Here is a 19,829-nt window from a genome sequence, read left to right on the forward strand (position 1 = left end):
AGATGGCGATATGTGTATTGTCATAGTATATTTATTTATTTTAACATAATATGACACCCACGAAACTAACCAAATAATGTTCGTCCACTCAGCATCAGCTGCAACAAGCTGCAGCAATTAAAAATTGCTCACTGAATACCAGTCCAGTGAGTAATTTATAATTTCTTTAATCTTTATACTCCTCACCAAACAGGTCTTCGGCAATGTACTCTAATAAATAAATAAATATACTACGACAATACCCACATCGCCATCTAGCCCTAAGGTAAACGTAGCTTGTGTTATGGGTAATAAGATGACGAATTAATATTTTTATGTGTAAAATTCAACCTTTCGTATTAGAAATTTATCCGCATTTATAAATGTTGAAGATGCATTCTATCTGTGCACAATTAATGGTTTCAGACACATAAGGAATCCTATGTGCGTGCCAATTTTTTGCTGCATATATAGACTTAAATAAAACAACATTTTCAATATAAAACATAATTTTTTTATTTATACAATAGTTTTAATATTAAAAAACAGTTTCAGGAAATTCCCAAATGAAGTCGCACACTGAATACAGCAGATGCAGGTCATAAAAATGTTCACCACTGTTATAATTCCAATGCACAATTAGTTTACTTCCAGTTTATAATCCATTTAGTTGTTGTGTGTAAAACTTTTTAAGAATTCTTTCTATTGGAAGTTTTAAAGGATAAAGATTACATAGCACAGAGAAGCTTCGGCGGTGGTAACTCTGGTATAAAACCGAGTCTAAAGTTGTCACTTTCGAATGCATCTATATCACTTTGGGACAGTTCTCCAATTTTACTATAAATTTCATCATCATTTATTTGAATTTGTTCAGAAATATTATTTATACCAAACACATTTGAAGTAGGCTTATTGGATATTTGAAAAATGTCTCCACTTGCGATACTTGATGTAGAATTTTTTTGTTGGAAAACATCCGTATTAGGAGTTTGTTGTTGGCCAAATATACTTTGCGTTGCTTGGGCAAACACTGATTTAGCATTTGCAGATTGATTCTGTGAGTGGTAAGCATTTTGTGATTGGTTTTGCATTTGGAATACATTGGCAGATTGGTTATGTGTTTGGAATACATTAGAGGGTTGGTTATGAGTTTGGAATATGTTTTGAGTATGGTTATTAGTTTGAAACACATTTGAAGATTGGTTATGTGTTGGGAATACATTAGTTACTGGTTGTGGTTGACCAAACACACTTTGGTTAGCTTGGGCAAAAATTGATCTGGCTTGGTTGTTCTGCTGATTTTGATTGCTAAACACGCTACTTGGTTGTGGGCCTAATCTGTCAAACACAGATTGCCTAGCAGGTTGACTTGATGAAAATGCATGGCTAGATATGTTATCAAAAGCAGATGTATTTTGTACTGCATTCCGAAATAGTAATATTGCTGAACTGCTTTGTCCAGAAGATTTGCTGCTATTAACAGCAGTTTGACTATTTTTTGTTGTCTCCAACTGTGGTGCTGAAATTAAAACATAAACTAAAAACCCCAATGTTAAGGTAAAAAATATAAACGTATAATTGTGCAATTTATGTTTTATTCATTGTTTTATTCATTATCATTTTATTCATTCATTGTGAGATGTTGATAACAAAAAAAAAAAACACCCGGCTAAGTTTGTTGTGGGCTTCTTCTTAGACCAGGACGCGTTTGGAACCCTCGTAGCTTTAGTTTTAAGTTTACGAATGTGGTTATCGCCATCTTCTCACTACCGTGTGGTTCTTATGTACGCATCAAAAGTGCCACCTGTGGGCCTACTTGAATAAAGATATTTTTGACTTTGACTTTTGACTTTTGACTTTGACTATTCTTTTGGAAAGTCATTATGTTTTTATATACAGAGGAACATTTTTTATAATTTAATGTAATATCTGCCACATTGCTCGACTATAAAAAAAAAGTTTCCCAGATGCAACGGCGGGCATAAAGGTATGCCGAAGTTATAGGCTTCAGGGGAGGGTTTTTATACCTCTTACAATCCTATCCTTAACGTTTTTATAACTCGTACTGGAGATTTATTTCATTTTATATCATCTGTATACCCTCTTTGCACACCACTGCCCAGATGTTGTACTTTGATGCAGATAAAAATTCAAAGAACATGTAATATATCAATAAATTTATTTCTGATTTTATTGATACTATACTGTCTCCAATGGTTAGCATGTCTGCAGAACACAAAATCCTGAGATTGATTCCTATAGTCCAGTATGAAGAATAGTTGTATCAATATATTGCTGGTCGCTGCAGCTGCTCCAGCAATATATTGATAGTCCAACGGAGCCTTCCTTTAATTAAGAGTAGTATTACTACCCCTACTATTAGGAATTAGCAGTGATAGCCTAGTAGGTAAGACTTCAGCCTCCCATTCAGGGATCAAGCTCGGTTCGAACAATTAATTATAACTTGCTTCAAAGAGAGAGCTAGCCTGAGAGTTTATGGAAATATTCCCAAGCAAGAAAGCAAGTTAAAAGGTTCCCAACAGACTGATAGCTAATTGTGACGATAATTAATAGTATAACCAAAGTCGTTTTATTGTCAGGTAAAGATTAAATTGCGGCGGCAAACAAGCTGCAGCAATTGACTACATATAATTTCTATAATTTCTTCTTACAGTCAGATCAGTCAGTACTTTAACACCAAGGAACGCCTTGTGTTTTAAAAAACGATCTATAGCAACCAAAACAAACAAAGTATGTTTAGAACACTTACCCCGATAGGAATATTTTGAATCGTAAGTATGTTCGAATCTGCAAGAATTGCCATAGTAGCAGTTGCCTCGTTGGAAAAATTTACAAACTACCATTTTAAATGAATTTTAGAACCATCTGCATCAATAAGTCTCAGTATGTATAAAACATACAAAATGTTAGCACAAAATATACAAAATTAAAATTTAAAAACAAGAATAACCAATAACATATTTAGTACCACAGAAAAGAGATTAGTACCATAGGGCATAGACTTTAAAAAAAAAATTAACAACGTATGATAGATATATCTTTAAACAAATTGGGTAGCATTATTAAAAACTGCATATGTATTATGTTCCAAAGGTATTTAAAAATAATATGATACTAGCTGATCAGTGCCCACTTCGTTGGGCGGTAAACATTTTTACTTGTGAGAGAATGAATAATTGTTAATTAACAATGTTTGGTGTGGAGTATAAAGATTATATTCTTCTATTATTCGTAATTCCAGATCGCGCACTTGCAAATTGTGAAACAATCTCCTGATGTGTTCCCTCGAAACTAGAACAAACTGGCTGCTTTAAAAATAAAAACAAACGCGGACGAAGTCGCGGACAACAGACAGTAATCAATAGATTTGTAATCAGTTTTGTGTGAGGCAGTTTTTTTTATTAGATGAAGATTATGTATTGTAAAGTGTTCGTTCGTTCAAAGTATTTCTTTAACTTCACAACCAATACGCGTGACTGGCTGTTGATTATACATCCACTTTTCAACATGTTGAAACAGAGTTAGTACCATATAACAACAAACACAAAAATCGAGTCAAATCACTATGTTTAAATTAATGTCCAAAATAGAAGTGCCATAGTTAACGTAATAGTAAACAATATATTTCAAACTTAAACGAGCGCACAGTCAACTTTACAAGATGAGGAACGAAAAACTCAGACTCTTTATTTAAAACCCATTTTGAGAACCAAGCTCATTCTTTGCAGTAAAGATTACTACACAAAATTTATTTTCGATATTCAGTAAAAAAATGGTTACAGCTCTAGTAAAATAAATAATTAAATAGTTCAAACAAACTAAAAAAACACGCTTGGTATAAAAAACTAAACTAATTTATTTCTTTTAGTTTATTCATAATAGCGATTTTTTTTTAGTTTTTCTTGATCTATTATTTTTATCAGAGCAAAATTAATCGGTAACCCATCCACCATTAAAGATATAAAATATTTTTTTTTTATTCAGTGTGCCCGTCTCTCGAAATGAAAGTTCTAATTATTATTTAAAACAGGCCATTAAAAAGTAATAGCTAACGCCCTCTACCATCTAGTAGCTTAATGTTTTCTGTGGAATTTGTTAGGTACGCGAACGCCATAGGTTTTTTACATTTGGGTCTAGATGGCGCTGTAGTAATTAGTAAAAAATCTTATTTTTTATAGTGAAAATGGGAATAATCTTTTCAGATTAGTGTATTGTCATCATTCCTCGATATGTCTACAAAGTTTGAAAGAAATCTGACCGTTTAAAGTGGGTCAAAATCGCGCCCAAAGAAGTGGGTTACAAACAAACATACAAGTGAAGCTAATATAAAGCGTGTTAAAAGACTGAGAACGTAACCTTTTTTCGGAACGTTTCGCAACAATTATAAATTGCATGCTACTATAAAGTAAGCGCAAAAAGAATACTCGCGATATATTCTTACATATTATTTAATTTATTTAAAATAATTTACGTATTTTTTAAAACACCGTATGTAATTGATTTTTATTTTATTGTTTCTATCAGTTTCGTTCCAAGTTACATTCTATGGTCTTGCACAAATGTCAAAACGGGCCTATTACATTTTTACGACTATAGTGAAAAGTCAAAACAAACTATCGTCTGATTCAACACAGAGATTCAAATCAAAACATGAATTCATCGGAGTGTTTGTGGCTTTTCAGAATTTTGTTAGCTTTAAAGAAGTAAAAAGACGATTAATACTTTCGTTAAGAATTTTATATGAAACTCTACTTATTATCTAGTTTAATCAATGTAAGTACAAAAAAGCTTTTGAAGTTTTTTAGGTTAACAAAAATGTTTGATTCTTTCAACCAAATTACTGATTTGCCGGTACCTGACCAATTCTTTTGAATCTCAAATTAGTAATCACAGGAATCATTTTGATATCGTAGACTGAATAGTATCCTATGTCCCTCTAAAGGAAGCCAGTGTGTGGCAAATTTAATTACGATTGGTGAAGTTTTCGAAAGAGTTCAAATAAAAACCTTTTTTTATACTTTGGTACCTAAGACGTTTTAAGTCTTTCTAGTTAGGTTCGCCCCTTTTGCCCAAATGCAGAGGGTATCTCATGTATAACTTATTCTACACTTTATTTAGATACTATAATGGCACCTGGCATAGAGAGGCACCCACATTTATGTATATAAATGTGGCTCTAGAATTTCCAAGTAGCTCCTCGTGTGAAAGTAAAATTATTAGAACTTTTGCTACTTTGTAAACAATTTTTTTTAATTGCAATATAAAGTAATAGTTGCCTCTATTTATTCAATATATTTTAATAGTATAAAGCAATAAAAATATTTAGAAAGTTATAACTAAAACATCTTCGATACCACAGCAACCAGACCCATATTTTCAACAGACAATGTGAGATGGTGATAACATAAAGAACACTCGGCTAAGTTTGTTGTGGGCTTCTTCTTAGACCAAGGTACATTTGGAACCCTAATAGCTTTAGTTTTAAGTTATCGAATGTAGTTATCACCATCAATACTCACTACTGTGTACACCTTTTGTATGCAATCAACACATCAAAAGTACTACCTATGTGCCTATTTAAATAAAGAAATATTTGACTTTGACGCCATTGCCCTTTTGAATGGCCCTTCAGGTATTGATATGTTCTTATTTAGAATCTTTTGTGCAATGTTTCACCAAGATTGGTTTAGCTATTAGATGTTTTACACTCTGATGTGCAAACAAACAGAAAATTTGTTACACAGTATAGAGAATGTTAGCATGGATTAATAGGTACTTTATTAATTTCAGAATGAATAATAATAAAATATTTATCTATGGTATAGAAATTTTATTCGCCCTTGGGATATCTTTAGGTAAGTTTTAAATTTATTTCTTCTTAATTTTGACCCTTTTGTTGGGTGCCTTTATCTGTGCTATGTTTTCATGATGCAATTATGTCAAGAGTTAAAATAGAAAAAAAACATTAGGTAAATTGCATTCATTATTTGAGAATGGTTCTGTAGAAGATCACTGTTTACTGTTACATTTTTTTGTGGCACTTAATTAGATCAAAAGGGAAAGACTTACCCAGCTTACAGTACAAAAAATCTATCAAATACTTTATACTTTATAGGGCTAACTAAGTATTTTAGAAAAAATAAAACAATAGGTTATTGATTTTTTTCTATTTTCTGTGACCAACTGATCTTGTGCTGGTATAATCCCTATATTTTTATACATTATTTTTTTATTTACAAAACAAGAAAATGAAAATAGAATTAATTATTTTTAAGTCTATATTATATAATAAGCATCTGGTCGGTTGGGGAGATCCGCCATGACACGTGTGACGCCGAATTCAAATTTATTCATCACTCACGTCTATACAAACATTTATTTGTACCGCTTGAACTTCGAAAATCTCTGCGTATATTAATTAAAATATTACGACAAGTAATTCCAACTATCAGTTGCTAAGATTTTTGTAATCAATACTAAAATCAATAATTTTTAGCTATGGGACAATGACTTATATTACTAAAGCTGTAATTTGCCTATGACGTCACGAGTGAGGTGATGACAACCGAGCGTTTTCGTTTCGTAACGTACGCATCAAAAGTGCTATGTGCCTATTAAAATAAATAGACAACTATTACTTAGATTTTGGATGTTGTTGGACCTCTTTGCGATTGGACGTATGACGATATGTCCGTCTGCACATAAAAACACCAGCAGGGCTAGCACGGGCGATCAACTTATTATATCCGATTATATTCTCCGACAAGAGACATAATTATCGTGTCTGTCTGCTAAAGCACGGGAGCAGGGAATGGAGAAGCTTACCCCCGTTTATTATTACACATACCTATATTATTTGGATATCATTTCCACTTGTGCGCCAGTGTTTTGAGAGTTGATAAAGCTGTGGGAGAAGATAATTTTTTATCCTTTCCCCGGGGGTTAATTTTCTCCTGCCCACGCTAGCCGTGTTGGATAGTGGTGGTGTTGTGAGTGGTGCTGCGTTGCCCGTCGGATCCCGCACGGTATCTTTGTGTTGCCAGCGAATGTGTGCTGTGCCGGTGAATCGTGCTCGTCGCTTGAGTATAGTTCGCGGGCCTGCTTAGGAATGTAAACGATTCCGCTTTCCTTTCGCCCCCTCTGCCCAACGCGTGGACGCTTAAATTCTAAATTGTATAGGTTTTACATTCCGCGAGTAGACAAGAGTCTGGCGAAGGTGGACATGTCAATTACCTTCTTTCTAGCTTCCCGCTAAAAATCTCAGATTTTCAAAAATTGAGAAGTTATTGTTTTCACCCCGTTTTACAAAAATCGAGTTTTCATCAAATCTCGACGTTTGAAGGTCATAGGAAGCTTCTCTGACTATCCCCGCGAGGTTGTCACTATGTGTGTGTGCGTGTGTGTGTGGGTGTGCGTGCGTGTATGTGTGCGTGGGTGTGCGTGCGTGTGTGTGTGTGTGTGCGTGTGTGTGTAATGCTGAATGCCGAGTAAAAATCGATTCATTAATTCAAAAAATATTGTGGTTTGAAAATTTGAAAAATAGTGTTTTATCCAACTATCAGATAATGAGATCTCAAAAACGTCATAAGTGCATTTTCAAGCGTTTAGGTATAAAATTGGCGGGAAGTTGCAGGGATGGCCTTCAGGGTTAACCGTTTTCCTAATTTTTTTTTTTATTCCACTACAAGTTAGCCCTTAACTGCATTCTCACCTGGTGATAATTGATGATGCAGTCTAGGATGGTAGCGGGTTAACCTGTTAGGGAATACGGTAGTCATACCTCTAAATGGTTCTAAGAGACATCGCACCGGAACACTTAATCGCTTAGCGGCACGTCTTTGTCGGTAGGCCAAAGCCGCCCACCAGACCATACCAGGGAAAAATCAGAAATTATTAATTCCAAAATTGCCACTGTCGGGAATCGAACCCGGGACCTCCTAACTAAATTCATAGCGCACACCGTTCCGCCAGGGAGGTCGTCATCTCTGATGGTCTTCCAAAAAGAGTTAGTTAGAAGTTTACCTTCTATCCAATCGCAAGTCGGGGTAACAAATGAATCAGTCCTGGGACTTGTTCTTTACACAATCTACACAAAATGATTCAAAAGTCAAAGTCAAAAATATCTTTATTCAAGTAGATGTCTCTTAAAAAGTTCAAAGTTTGTATTAAACGTAAGCTTATAGAAAAGTCCTATTATAGTACAAAGGACTACGTAAACGATAAAAAAGCTTGGGTGTAAATTATTGCTCTAACCAGGTTGCTCTTCTAATAATTTAAAATGACATTGTGAGATGGTGATAACAAAAAAAAAACACCCGGCTAAGTTTGTTGTGGGCTTCTTCTTAGACAGGGACGCGTTTGGAACCCTCGTAGCTTTAGTTTTAAGTTTACGAATGTGGTTATCGCCATCATCTCACTACCGTGTAATTCTTATGTACGCATCAAAAGTGCCACCTGTGGGCCTACTTGAATAAAGATATTTTTGACTTTGACTTTGACTTTGACTTTAAACTAAGATTTTCGTGGTTAATCGAAATATCGACAAATGCAAAAATATTATCGTTGTATGTACCCGTTGAACTATATTTAAAAAATGAATGAATAAACATATAGAAAAATTATAAATAAAAATTTAACAAAAAGTATACAATTTGGCAGCCTTATCGCTACATAGCGATCAAATCATCATCTAATACTTTGCGGATTTTAATAAATTGAAAACCATGAAAACCACATCCATAGGTGAACACACGGCAGTGGACAAAGCCTTAATATAGGATTAATATAGGATGCTTTTTATACCGAAATTAAGCTCAGTTCTTTTGGGAGAGGGGTAGATGGTGTTTGACGATTTTACACCATAACGCTGTCAAATGATAACCGATTTATATAATTACTTTTGTAGTTTAGAGTTTATAATGTCTGTTAAATTTTGCTCAAATTTTGTGTAGCTCTGATGAATGTGATTGGAGATAGAGGACACAACTCCTCAGCGGACGGCAGCCAACCCGTCATTTAAAGGCTTAGCTATCCTAAATACATAAAGTGCGTAGAATTACACCTAAATCGAATGCCACATGATGTCTTTCGAAAAGCAAAAACGAACGCAGACGAAATCGCGGGCAACAGCTAGTATATTATAAAATCGATAGCGTATCTGTTTGTTTGTTTGTTTGTGTGTTAGATACCTATGATAGGCTCAACCATTACAGCTATTAAACTAAAAAATAAAATGTCATATAGAGCTTGTATCCTTGAGATGGATATAGGCTACTTTGTTATCCCGAAATAACGTAAGGGTTCTGGGGAATTAAAGAAAAAGTGCCTTTATCCCATTTTTGAAAGGCTTTTCTAGTATTGGATAAACTGTCCAAAAGATTTCGTCATTTCGCAACAGCCTTGTATTTTTAGACCCACTGGTCCTGTATTTGCGTGTAGCTTCTCTCCTGCCATATTGCGTCACGTTCTTCTTATAATAAACTATTTAAGTTACCCAATACCCTGTGGGTCAGTTTGAGTCAATTAGTTTGCAAGTATGGTCGAGATACTGATGGGCTACTTTGTGACCCACCTGTGGGGAAGGAGTTCTATGCTCTTAAGTGTTTGCCTTTTGTTTACAGGATCGCAAAGTTTAAATTTTGAGAATTTACACAAATGGGTGGTTATTATTGGTGAGTGAGGTTTTTTTTTTATTGAAAACTAGTGGTTGGCCACAGAGACGGCCAATCGGCGCAGTGGGCAGCGACCCTGTTTTCTGAGTCCAGGCCGTGGGTTCGATTCCCACTACTGGAATACACATGCTACGCTTACTTTGGGGCTAGATGGCGATGTGTGTATTGTCGGTGTATATTTATTATTTATATATTTATTTATGATAGTGGTTACCGCTACTTCGTGTACGTTTCACTTGAAATTTTGCATACAATTAATTTGCATCCTAGAGGCGGCCATTGGACACATTTGACGACCCTTGTGGCGCAGAGGTTAGCGCTGTGGATTTTAGTGGGTGGCTCAACGAAATTTGGGATTTTATTACTTTCGAATATTCTCTGGTCTGGTCTGGAGGAGGCTTCGGCCGTGGCTAGATACCACCCTACCGACAAAGACATGCCGCTAAGCGATTTATCGTTTTGGCATGATGTCGCGTAGAATAAAAAAAAACTTTAAATACCCAAAATATGCGAACAACAGCTGCTGCTAGTATATCCATGGCCGTTCGGTTACAAGAAGTAGTTGTCAAAAATTCAAAATTCATTTATTTCATGTAGGCCTAGTTTATAAGCACTTTTGAAACGTGAAGTCAGTCTGTTTGTAGTGACTCTACCACCGGTTCGGAAGGCAGGTTCTACTGAGAAGAGGCGGCAGGAAACTCAGCAGATTGCTCTATTCCAACATAATTTTATAGTTTAGCAATTCGGATTCGATTTTTTTTCGGATTGTGTGTGGCTGATGAACCCTAATGATTTTAAGAGCGTAACGCGGGCTTGTTGGCGAGCCTCCGAATGGGGCTCTGCCAGGAAGAGCTTTAACCCTAGGGCTCCAAGAAGCGAAGGGATCATCGGCCTGAGGGCGCCTCATGTGAGGGTCGGCTCGGCTCAGGCGAATGGGTTCAGGCCGTAGGCCAGCCAAGTGCGGATTTGTAGACTTTACACGCATTTGAAAACATTAGGGTGAACACTGAGGCATGCAGGTTTTCCTTCGCTACCCGTCACTAAAAGCTTTACTACTATGCATGGAGGGTACGCACAGGGTATGCACTATGCGAGCCGATTATAAAATAAATTATAATAAAGATAAAAAACTTAGGATAGGCATTGTAAGAGTTATAAAAAGCCTAACCTATAGTTTTTATAACTCGTTCTGGAGATTTTCTTCATTTTACATTATCCGCATAACCTCTATGCACGCCATTGCTGCTACGTGATTCTTTCGAAGATATATACCTAATACATTGATATATAATCACGTTTTTACTAGCTGCGTCCCGCAATGTTACCAGAGGTGATTAAGGACGTTGTTTGTTTAAAAAACACGAATGCTCCTGTAAACCACCTTTGGGAATTTCTTCCAGTACTAAAACTCGGAAGGAGAGTAACGAAGTCTATGCTAAAAAACAACTTGGGCCATAACCTGTTACATTCTGAGAGGATACCAATAATGGGTTGCTGATGATATTTTTATTCCAGCTCGCTACATAGCCTATATAGTTATCATAAAGGGCACGCACGAAGCTTGTGTTCTCGGCTACAGCGTGTTCCATACTCGCGACAAACTGGACGTCAAGGTTATATGGAAGCGATGCAAGACATACGCTATGGTGCTCGCCGCGGCAGTCGCCTGCGTGGCGTACCACAAGCAGAGGGTACTTGGCGAGGACTTCCTGTTGCTGTTTATTGCGCACTTAGTCACTAAGTACCCGGAAATGGTGAGAAGGAACATTGTCCCAAAATATCAGTCTTTACTAGAGACGGCCGAGTGGCGTAGTGGGCAGCGACGCTGCTTTCTGAGTCCAAGGTCGTGGGTTCGATTCCCACAACTGGAAAATGTTTGTGTGATGAACATGAATGTTTTTCAGTGTCTGGGTGTTTATCTCTACATTATAAGTATTTATGTGTAGTATATTCATAAAAAAATATTCATCAGCTAGCTCAGTACCCATAACACAAGCTAACGCTTACTTTGGGGCTAGATGGCGATGTGTGTATTGTCGTAGTAAATTTATTTATTATTTATTATTTACAAACAACAAGAGACTCTACCTTTTGGAAGGTAGATTCTACCAAGAAGCCCGCAATAGACACAACTGCTGCACTTTTAGAACATCAACAATGTCAGATATATTTAGTTGAACCTTTTGTTCGCAACTGGAAGCTATTATGAAAATAAAGCTTAATTTGCTATACTCCGCGAAAAGCAGGAGGAATCTGTATCGTGTAATTTATAATTTCTTCAATCCTTATACTCCTGAGGATGCTCCGGTTTCGGAGCAAAACGTGCGGAGAGGGTACATTTCCGAAGGTCTGTTTGGTGTGGAGTATACGGATTGAAGAAATTATAAATCACATTACTTTTCGCGGAGTATATAATTTACGCTTAATTTTCATAATATATCATGGCTTTCCGCAAAGTAACGCCTGCTTCTATCCCACTGGAAGCTAGTTGTAGCACACAGACGTTTAGTTAATGACATACAGCCATTATTGTCTGAAGTGCTATTGTGTCCAAAAACAGTGAAAACGCTCCGCATACGTCTCACTTAAAACCCGCGGAATGTTGCTAGCTCAAAATTAAAAAAATAACTAAATTAATTTATTTCAAGTAGGCCTAGTTTATAAGCTCTTGAAACGTCAAGCCAGTCTGTTTGTAGTGACTCTACCACCGGTACTTTTTAGTCTGCAAGCAAGCCGCTCCGCTTTCATCTCACACAAGATAGAACAAATATTGTTAAATTGTAAAACGATGTTGGAAAAGAGCAACTGCTGAGTTTCCTGCTGGCTTCTTCTCGGTAGAATCTGCCTTCCGAACCGGTGGTAGAGTCACTACAAACAGACATACTTGACGTTTCAAAAGTGCTTATATTAGGCCTACTTGATACAAATGAATTTAGAATTTTTGAATTCTGTATAATATTTATTTTAGAAGCTTTACTTTGTTGCGCAGTTCCGCAGTTCCGTCGGAGTCTGGTTTTTGAAACTTTATATAAAGAAAAAGAAATGTTTCCAGGAGCAAATATCCTGTGTAATAAACTACGGAATGGGAATGGCGTACAGTTTCTACGAGGGCTACCTCGCCCAGATCATCCCCAGCGACGGCGCTCGCTTCGTGGGCTTCGAGGAGAACATCAACACGTACGAGGCGAAGCAGGGTGTGGTGTTCCCGGTGAAGAGGCTGTTCATAGTGATCACCAAGTCACTCTACTGCCCGCCGGATTTGAAACACTTCAATAAGAGCAACCGGGATCTGCCGTATTTGGAAGCGTGCAAGGTTAGTGATCAGGTTAGTTTCCTTTTATCTTAATTAATTTACTAGCTGTCGCCCGAGATTTCGTCCGCGTTTGATTTTGTTTTTTGATGTGGCATTTGAGAATTATAGGCGCCAATTCGTTAACACAGGCGAAACTACATAGTCTCCAGCACCGGCGCATTGTTGCCTGTTTATCGGGTTTTTACCGGATATACTTCGGTGAGTGTGCTCAGGAACTTCACAATCTTGTTCCTCCTTCCCCGTTCTACCACAGAACGGCGAGACACCGTGAGCGGTGGCATCCTTATGTGGTTGATATTCCATGAACACGCACGAAACGTTTTTTATCCACGTTTCTGATACGTGCCGCTAAGATGTGGAACGCCCTCCCGGCAACTGTTTCCTGCCACGTATAATTTGAATACCTTCAAGGCTAGAGTGAATAGGCTTTTTCTAGGCAAGCGTGCTCCAACATAGACCTAGTCATTGCTTTCTAACATGATTGTCGTCAAGCGCTGGCCTATCGTTAATAAAAAAAAAAAAAGACTACTGCCTTCTGTATCCGACCCTTGATCCAACAACCAAGCGAAAGATTGTTCTTGCAGTCTCTGGAGGACGTGGAGAAGGACGTGGCTGGCGTCAAGAACCGCACGTACCGCAATTCCGCATACGTCATCTACCGGCAGGGCCGGCGGCCCGTGTACCTCTCCGTCGAGTGTGCAACCCCACTGCACACTCTGTACCGGGTGCTGCAGAAGAAGACCATCTACGAAGGTGAGGGGCTTCGGCCGCGGCTACTCGCCACACGCATGAAAATAATAATAAGATTCACTACTCACCACCACCGATACTTAGTGGCTTGCACTTCACACAAACACAAAAGCACTGCCTACCCCACACTTGGTATGTCAACCAAGCTAGCTTCAAAATCCAGGGTGTTGGTCCGCTTTGGTCCAGAGGATCCCTGCGACTAGTGGTGGGCCTACTAACGCTGCGTGTACCGGTGCGAGGTCGCCTTTCCAGTGCCTTTCGACAGACGGACAGCGGAAATTTATTAATAGGTTCCCGCTTTACCTTTTAGGAGTACGGGTAACCCTAAAAACCCTTCAGTAAATACTTTTATAGTCAAACGCCCACTGGTCTAGGAAGAGCTTATTTAAGGTTATTTTTTTTGTTATAACCATCTCACAGTAAATTAATATTAAACTATGAAGTTCGAGCAATTCAACCCAAGGTCTGTATCTGGGTATTTATCTGTATTATATATAAAGTTTATATAAAACGTAAGCTTATAGAGAAATCCAATTATAATATTAAGGATTATATGTTAGATAAAAAAGCTTGTGCATGAATTCCTCTAACTTCATAGCTCAACATTAACTCGACTGTGAGATGGTGGTAACAAAAAAAAACCTTCTTAGATTCCTCTTAGATCACGGCGCATTTGGAACTCTCCTAGCTTTAGTTTTAAGTTAACTAATGCAGTTATCACCATCACTAATATTAGTGTTACATGTTAAATGTATGAACGCTTCATAAGTGCCCGTGTTAAGGTCTACACGAATAAAACATTTTTGAATTTGAATTTATTTATGTATATTTACACCTTAGTGCCCATAACACAAGCTACGCTTACTTTGGGGCTAGATGGCGATGTGTGTATTGTCATGGTATATTTATTTATTTTTCATTAAACTGTTATTGTTAACCCTCAGAGCTCGCGCACGTGGAGCCCGCAGAGCTGGTGAACGACTTCTGTTCCACTCTGCGCTCCATCGTGCAGAAGAACCCGGAGAGCCGCGACAAGTGCGAGCTGGTGTTCTACGACGGTAAATTATTTAATTGGTGTCTAAGATGGTAGCGGACTGACCTGTTACTGGTACGGAAGTTATAACTGTCCACTGGTGGTCACCAAGCTGGGCAGACGGGAATTATTCTTTATTTATTTTCAATTCAATCAGTACGGTTAACAACAATTACACTTATTAATATATTAATCGCACTCACATTGCATGTTTTACCCGCATGTCAGAAATAAAATAAATAATAGTTTAAAAAAAGCTAAAAAACACGTTTTCTATAGAAAACCGAACTAAATAATAGAAAATAAATTTTAATAAATTTAAATTAAGAATAGTGTTAAAAATGTCAATAAATATAAATTAATAATAGTGTGATTAATAAAAAATATATATATTTTATTGTAAAAAAAGCGTGGGGTGCATGGTGTCAACAGTTATAAATATTTTATTGACAGATATGTGTAGAGTGATTATCATTTTGATAATATCTTAAAAAGCACCCCACGCTTTTTTTTAAATAAAATATTTTTTTATAAATAAAATAGGTTTTTCACATTTTGGTCTAGATGGCGATGTAGTAATTGTAATTAATAGTTCGAAAAAACTAAAAAAAATTAGTTTTATATTGAAAATTGGAATAATCTTCTCAAAATAGTGTATTGTCATCGGTCTTCGATATGTCTACAAAGTTTGAACGAAATCTGACCGTTAAGTGGGTCAAAATAGCGTCCAAAGAAGTCCGTTACAAATATACATACAAACATATAGGTGAGGCTAATAAAAGCGTGTTAAAAAAAAGTACTGTGTAAATAAATTGAAATAAAAATGTGTTTTGTAATGGAAGAGCGAGATCTTCTGGCACAGGTTTTAAACTTGGCAAAAGTTCTCCACCTTACTGCTATTGTTCTATATGAGCAAATTTAATTTTCATTTTCAATTGAATAGCATGCATCTGTAACTTTTCTAAGTTATGTGCATTTTAAGCAAATAAATAACACTTGCTTCAACGGTGAAGGAAAACATTTTGATGAAAACTGAATACCTGAGAGTTTTCCACAATGTTCTCAAAGGTGTGCGAAGTCCACCAATTCGCACTGGGCCACCGTGGCGGACAGCGGACTATGGCCTTCAGTCCTTCTCATTGTGGGAGGAGACCCGATGACAGCGTTATTTTCAAATATTCAAATTTCCAAATTATTCTATTCACGTGTTTGTTTACTCTTTGTATTCTTAATGGTGGTCTTATTGCAGATTTGGACCCGACTCAAAATCTGGCCGACATCCTTCTGGACAAGATCCGCGAACTGGAGCCCGATTTTGAAAACATTATCAACAGGAGAGAATGATACACTTATTTTTATAAAGAGCCTACAGATTTCACTGTAGCTGGCGCTAGATTTGCTGTTTTGTCGATCTACGCTCCTAATCGAAGGTCGATTGCGCCTTTCGATACCCTATAACGTCAGCCTAAAATGGTATTTATGCCGCATGTTTTAAAGCTCAAATTCGTCAAGCTAGTGCTCTTAGCCAAAAAGTAACAGGATTACACAATAATCAACTCTAAAACTACTTTGCTTAGGTTAATTTCACTTTGTCGTTACAATGTTTCTATTATAGAAAACGACTTCACGAACAAACATGCAAATCATTTACAAAGACTGGTGGACTGGTGGTGGAAAACCGCTTGGCGGTATGTGTTTCTTGGTAGTAACTAGCCACTGCCGAAACCTCCCACCGAGCCAATTTTGAAATATCGGTCGACAAAAATAATGTCGATCATAATATCTATAAATCTGTTGATAACTCAATTAATCGCGATGACGTGTCGATCGTTAAAAACCAAGCATATCTGTAGACACTTTTAGTTTTAAGTGAAATACTTCGTAAATTTTATGTTTCGGTTTCTATGAGAGACTACTTTTTTTTATATATTTGACATTTCTTTTATTTGTATGCGTTGCCCGTGACATAGTCATGGGTTTTAATAATTGCTTAAGTTGGGGCAGTATTTTTTTTGGGATACTCTATGTACTCTACTTTATGTAGATTTTATCTGTAATCAACCGGCGTGCTAAGTGAGATTTTACTACCTACGTTTACTTTAAAGTTTTGTACGATTACTATCGTAACGACAGAGCGTCATCTAGCGAAAATACTGTTTGCCAGTATTGTGTCTAGATGGCGCTCACACTGGTCACTCAGTTTGGTATTTTTGTACAATCATAGTTAACAACTCCTCCACTCGACGAGAAGTTCGCAAGACAAAATAAGTAGTTATATTTTTTGAATGACAAAGACAAGATTATTTTTCGAATTTCTTTTTATAATGATTTTTAATGTTTATTCCATGTCCAATTTTTGAAGTTAAACTTCTTAGACTATTTGTTATTTCTTTTTGGACTTCTTTTCGGAAAGAGAGAGTCTATTATATAATTCGTATACATACAATGTATACGATTTACAGACATTATTAATTTTAGAAAGGAGAACAGTGCCATCTCTTCTCATACGTATTAAGACCATGCTAGAACACTGAAATATTTACCTACCTTGTCTAATCATTTCAAGCGGCTTATAAAAATATATTATCTGTTCGTATTAATTTTATCAAGAAAAGAACCAACTTGGTTATAAAGTTTCAACTTGGTACCTAGAACCATTACCGAGGAAACGGCGAACTGAAACAGAGTGATTCCATGCGAGATTCGGATTTGATTCCTCTTGTGAAGAAACTGGCCAAGTGCGAGTCGGAATTCTGTTGACGTTTGTTAAATATACAGACGGACGGACAGCGGATGCTTAGCAATAGGGTCGCATTTTACTTTTTGGTACGGAACCCTCAAAACTGACAAGTGTGAGGCGATAGTTCTATGAGAGGAAACATAGTTATATATTGAGCGTACCGCTTCTTTAGTTAGATAGTAGATAAGCTATGATAAGTAAATAAGCTTATAGTAAACTTGCAGGAAAAGAGATAAAATATTTTAAGTAGTATTGTATTTTTATACCAAATATTACTTATATTTTAATAATAATTGAACATTGAAATTGAAATTGAAGTTATTGCTTTAAATATATCTAAAATATTTAAAGCAATAACGTTTAAAGAACGCGCTTGAAACAATGAATACATTTTAAAAGTAAGAAACGTGGGTTTCAAAATTTTCTACATTTACTTTTTTTTATTGGACTAAGCTAACTTTTAAGTATTTTCATTTAGGTAACAACTGATTGTAATTTGATTGTTTATTTTATGTTTCTGATATTATACAGAAAAACATGACTTCCAATGTGATAGTTATATTACATAATGTTGAAAAATAATGATGAAAGGATAAAATATTGAAATTGATGGTTTTTTTTGTACTTTTTCTAGCGTTCCCCAGAGACAGTGGCGGGCAGGTGGAGGAAGGGAGGGGCGATATCTTTCTATCTCATTCGCACGATAAACAAATGTCGTAGATTTAGGCCGACTTTTATAAACGCATTGTTTAATGGCTCGTTTATGTTAATTATGTGTGGATATCGTGACGCAGCTACCCTGCTTTCTGTGTCCGAGGCTGTGGGTTCGAGTCCCACAACTGGAAAATGTTTGTGCGATGAACACGAATGGTTTTCAGTGTCTGGGTGTTTGTCTGTATATTATAAGTATTTATGTGTATTATCCATAAAAAATATTCATCAGTGATCCTAGTGCCCATAACACAAGCTACACTTACTTTGGGGCTAAGTACCGATGTGTGTATTGTCATGGTTATATTTATTTATGGTGCTGTCTCATTCCCACAATAACACAATAGTGTAATGCGTGCTCTTTCGCACGCGATTTCGGCCACATTTTAAAAATGTATTCCTTAATGGTATATCTCTATCTCTGTAACTGAGTATATATATTTTTTAATTGGATTATTAAACTGGTAAACATCAATGACATCATCGTGAGAATAACAAAAATAAAAGGGAAAGACAGGCGATTGAATGTTATTATACGTTATTTTATATATTATATAATTAAATATAACAAGTTGTGTATTTAGGTGTAGTTTGTAAATACTGATGATTTCACATTTTTTATTTTACCCACCAATGCAAATAGGTTGGAATATAAATCAATTCTAACCTGTTTATTACGTGTATTATGTTAAAATATATGTAAAAGTTGTATGTTTGGAATTAAAAACATACAGAATCCTCATTCAGCCATTACTCTAGCATTGCATTGTGTCCAAAAACAGTGAAATGCCCCGCGGACGGTTAACTTTACACCTGTGAAATGTTGCTAGCTCACAAAATTTTCCCATTTTTTTATGGTGAACCTTTAGAACATTAGAGGTAAAATAATAACTGTCAACTACAATTCTGTTGTCGCATTGACATAGTACATGACCCTAAAATAGTCTTCTGACAAAAATACATAAATCGCTTACAATCAGTAAGTTCCTTATAAGAGTTTTATTTATAAGATGCTGAAATTTAAAATTATAATTAAAGTGTGAGTAAATAGGAGAGACGGTTTTAAGAGTATTGACACACCACGCTGCTCCAATGCTCGTTGGTGGGCTTTAACCACTATTGTCATCAGTAAGTGATAATAACCTACCGATAGCTTAACGTGCTCTTCAATGCAAGGAGTTGCCTCCGGAAAATTCTTTAACAGAAAAACGGACGGCGACCCAGGACCTCCTCACTAAACCCTCACTGATCGGATCAAACCGGACTCGAAAATTTTTGATATGAATGATTTATAAAATAAAACAATAAATTTTACAGAAGATATTCCATATAACTAATAAATATTGAAAAAGTCTTTTACGCTTCTTTGGACCATAGAGTACCAGTTTTCCGTCTGTAAAACTGGTACTCTATGGTCTATAATACGAAAAAGCTGTTATCTTTTATAGTTGTATAATGATTTTTGCTGGGTCAGCTTGGTGGCCATGTAACATCCCTGGCTGAGAGTAAATGTATATAATACCTGGTCAAAAGTTAATAAAAATAGGTACTTCTACAATTCAATTCAATTCTTGTTTATGGCTTTTGTCTGTGCCATACTTCTACAATACA

The 19,829-nt window shown here is 36.3% G+C and overlaps 2 protein-coding genes across 5 annotated transcripts; one reads left to right on the plus strand and one right to left on the minus strand.

Annotated features, from left to right (window-relative positions):
- Positions 1–425: 425 nt before the first annotated feature.
- On the minus strand, positions 426–2,972 carry LOC120631152 (nucleoporin-like protein amo1). Its single transcript, XM_039900604.1, has 2 exons — positions 2,750–2,972; positions 426–1,498 (listed from the first exon to the last, which is right to left on the minus strand). Exons 1-2 carry the CDS (start codon positions 2,841–2,843, stop codon positions 708–710), a joined length of 885 nt encoding a protein of 294 aa, XP_039756538.1. The 5' UTR covers positions 2,844–2,972; the 3' UTR covers positions 426–707.
- A 1,617-nt stretch (positions 2,973–4,589) lies between these two features.
- On the plus strand, positions 4,590–18,263 carry LOC120631123 (stimulator of interferon genes protein-like). 4 transcript variants are annotated; one of them, XM_039900568.1, is made up of 9 exons: positions 4,590–4,773; positions 5,360–5,452; positions 5,791–5,855; positions 9,621–9,671; positions 11,187–11,425; positions 12,724–12,996; positions 13,569–13,737; positions 14,679–14,792; positions 16,017–18,263. In XM_039900568.1, exons 3-9 carry the CDS (start codon positions 5,792–5,794, stop codon positions 16,109–16,111), a joined length of 1,005 nt encoding a protein of 334 aa, XP_039756502.1. In that variant the 5' UTR covers positions 4,590–4,773; positions 5,360–5,452; position 5,791; the 3' UTR covers positions 16,112–18,263. The 4 variants fall into 4 exon arrangements, with proteins under 4 accessions (XP_039756502.1, XP_039756501.1, XP_039756503.1 ...); XM_039900567.1 differs by lacking the exon at positions 5,360–5,452; XM_039900569.1 differs by lacking the exon at positions 5,360–5,452 and having other exon boundaries at positions 12,724–12,984.
- The last annotated feature ends 1,566 nt before the right edge of the window (positions 18,264–19,829 follow it).

The sequence above is a fragment of the Pararge aegeria genome, chromosome 17 (genome assembly GCF_905163445.1).
Source record: "Pararge aegeria chromosome 17, ilParAegt1.1, whole genome shotgun sequence".
NCBI classification, from domain to species: Eukaryota; Metazoa; Arthropoda; class Insecta; order Lepidoptera; family Nymphalidae; genus Pararge; species Pararge aegeria.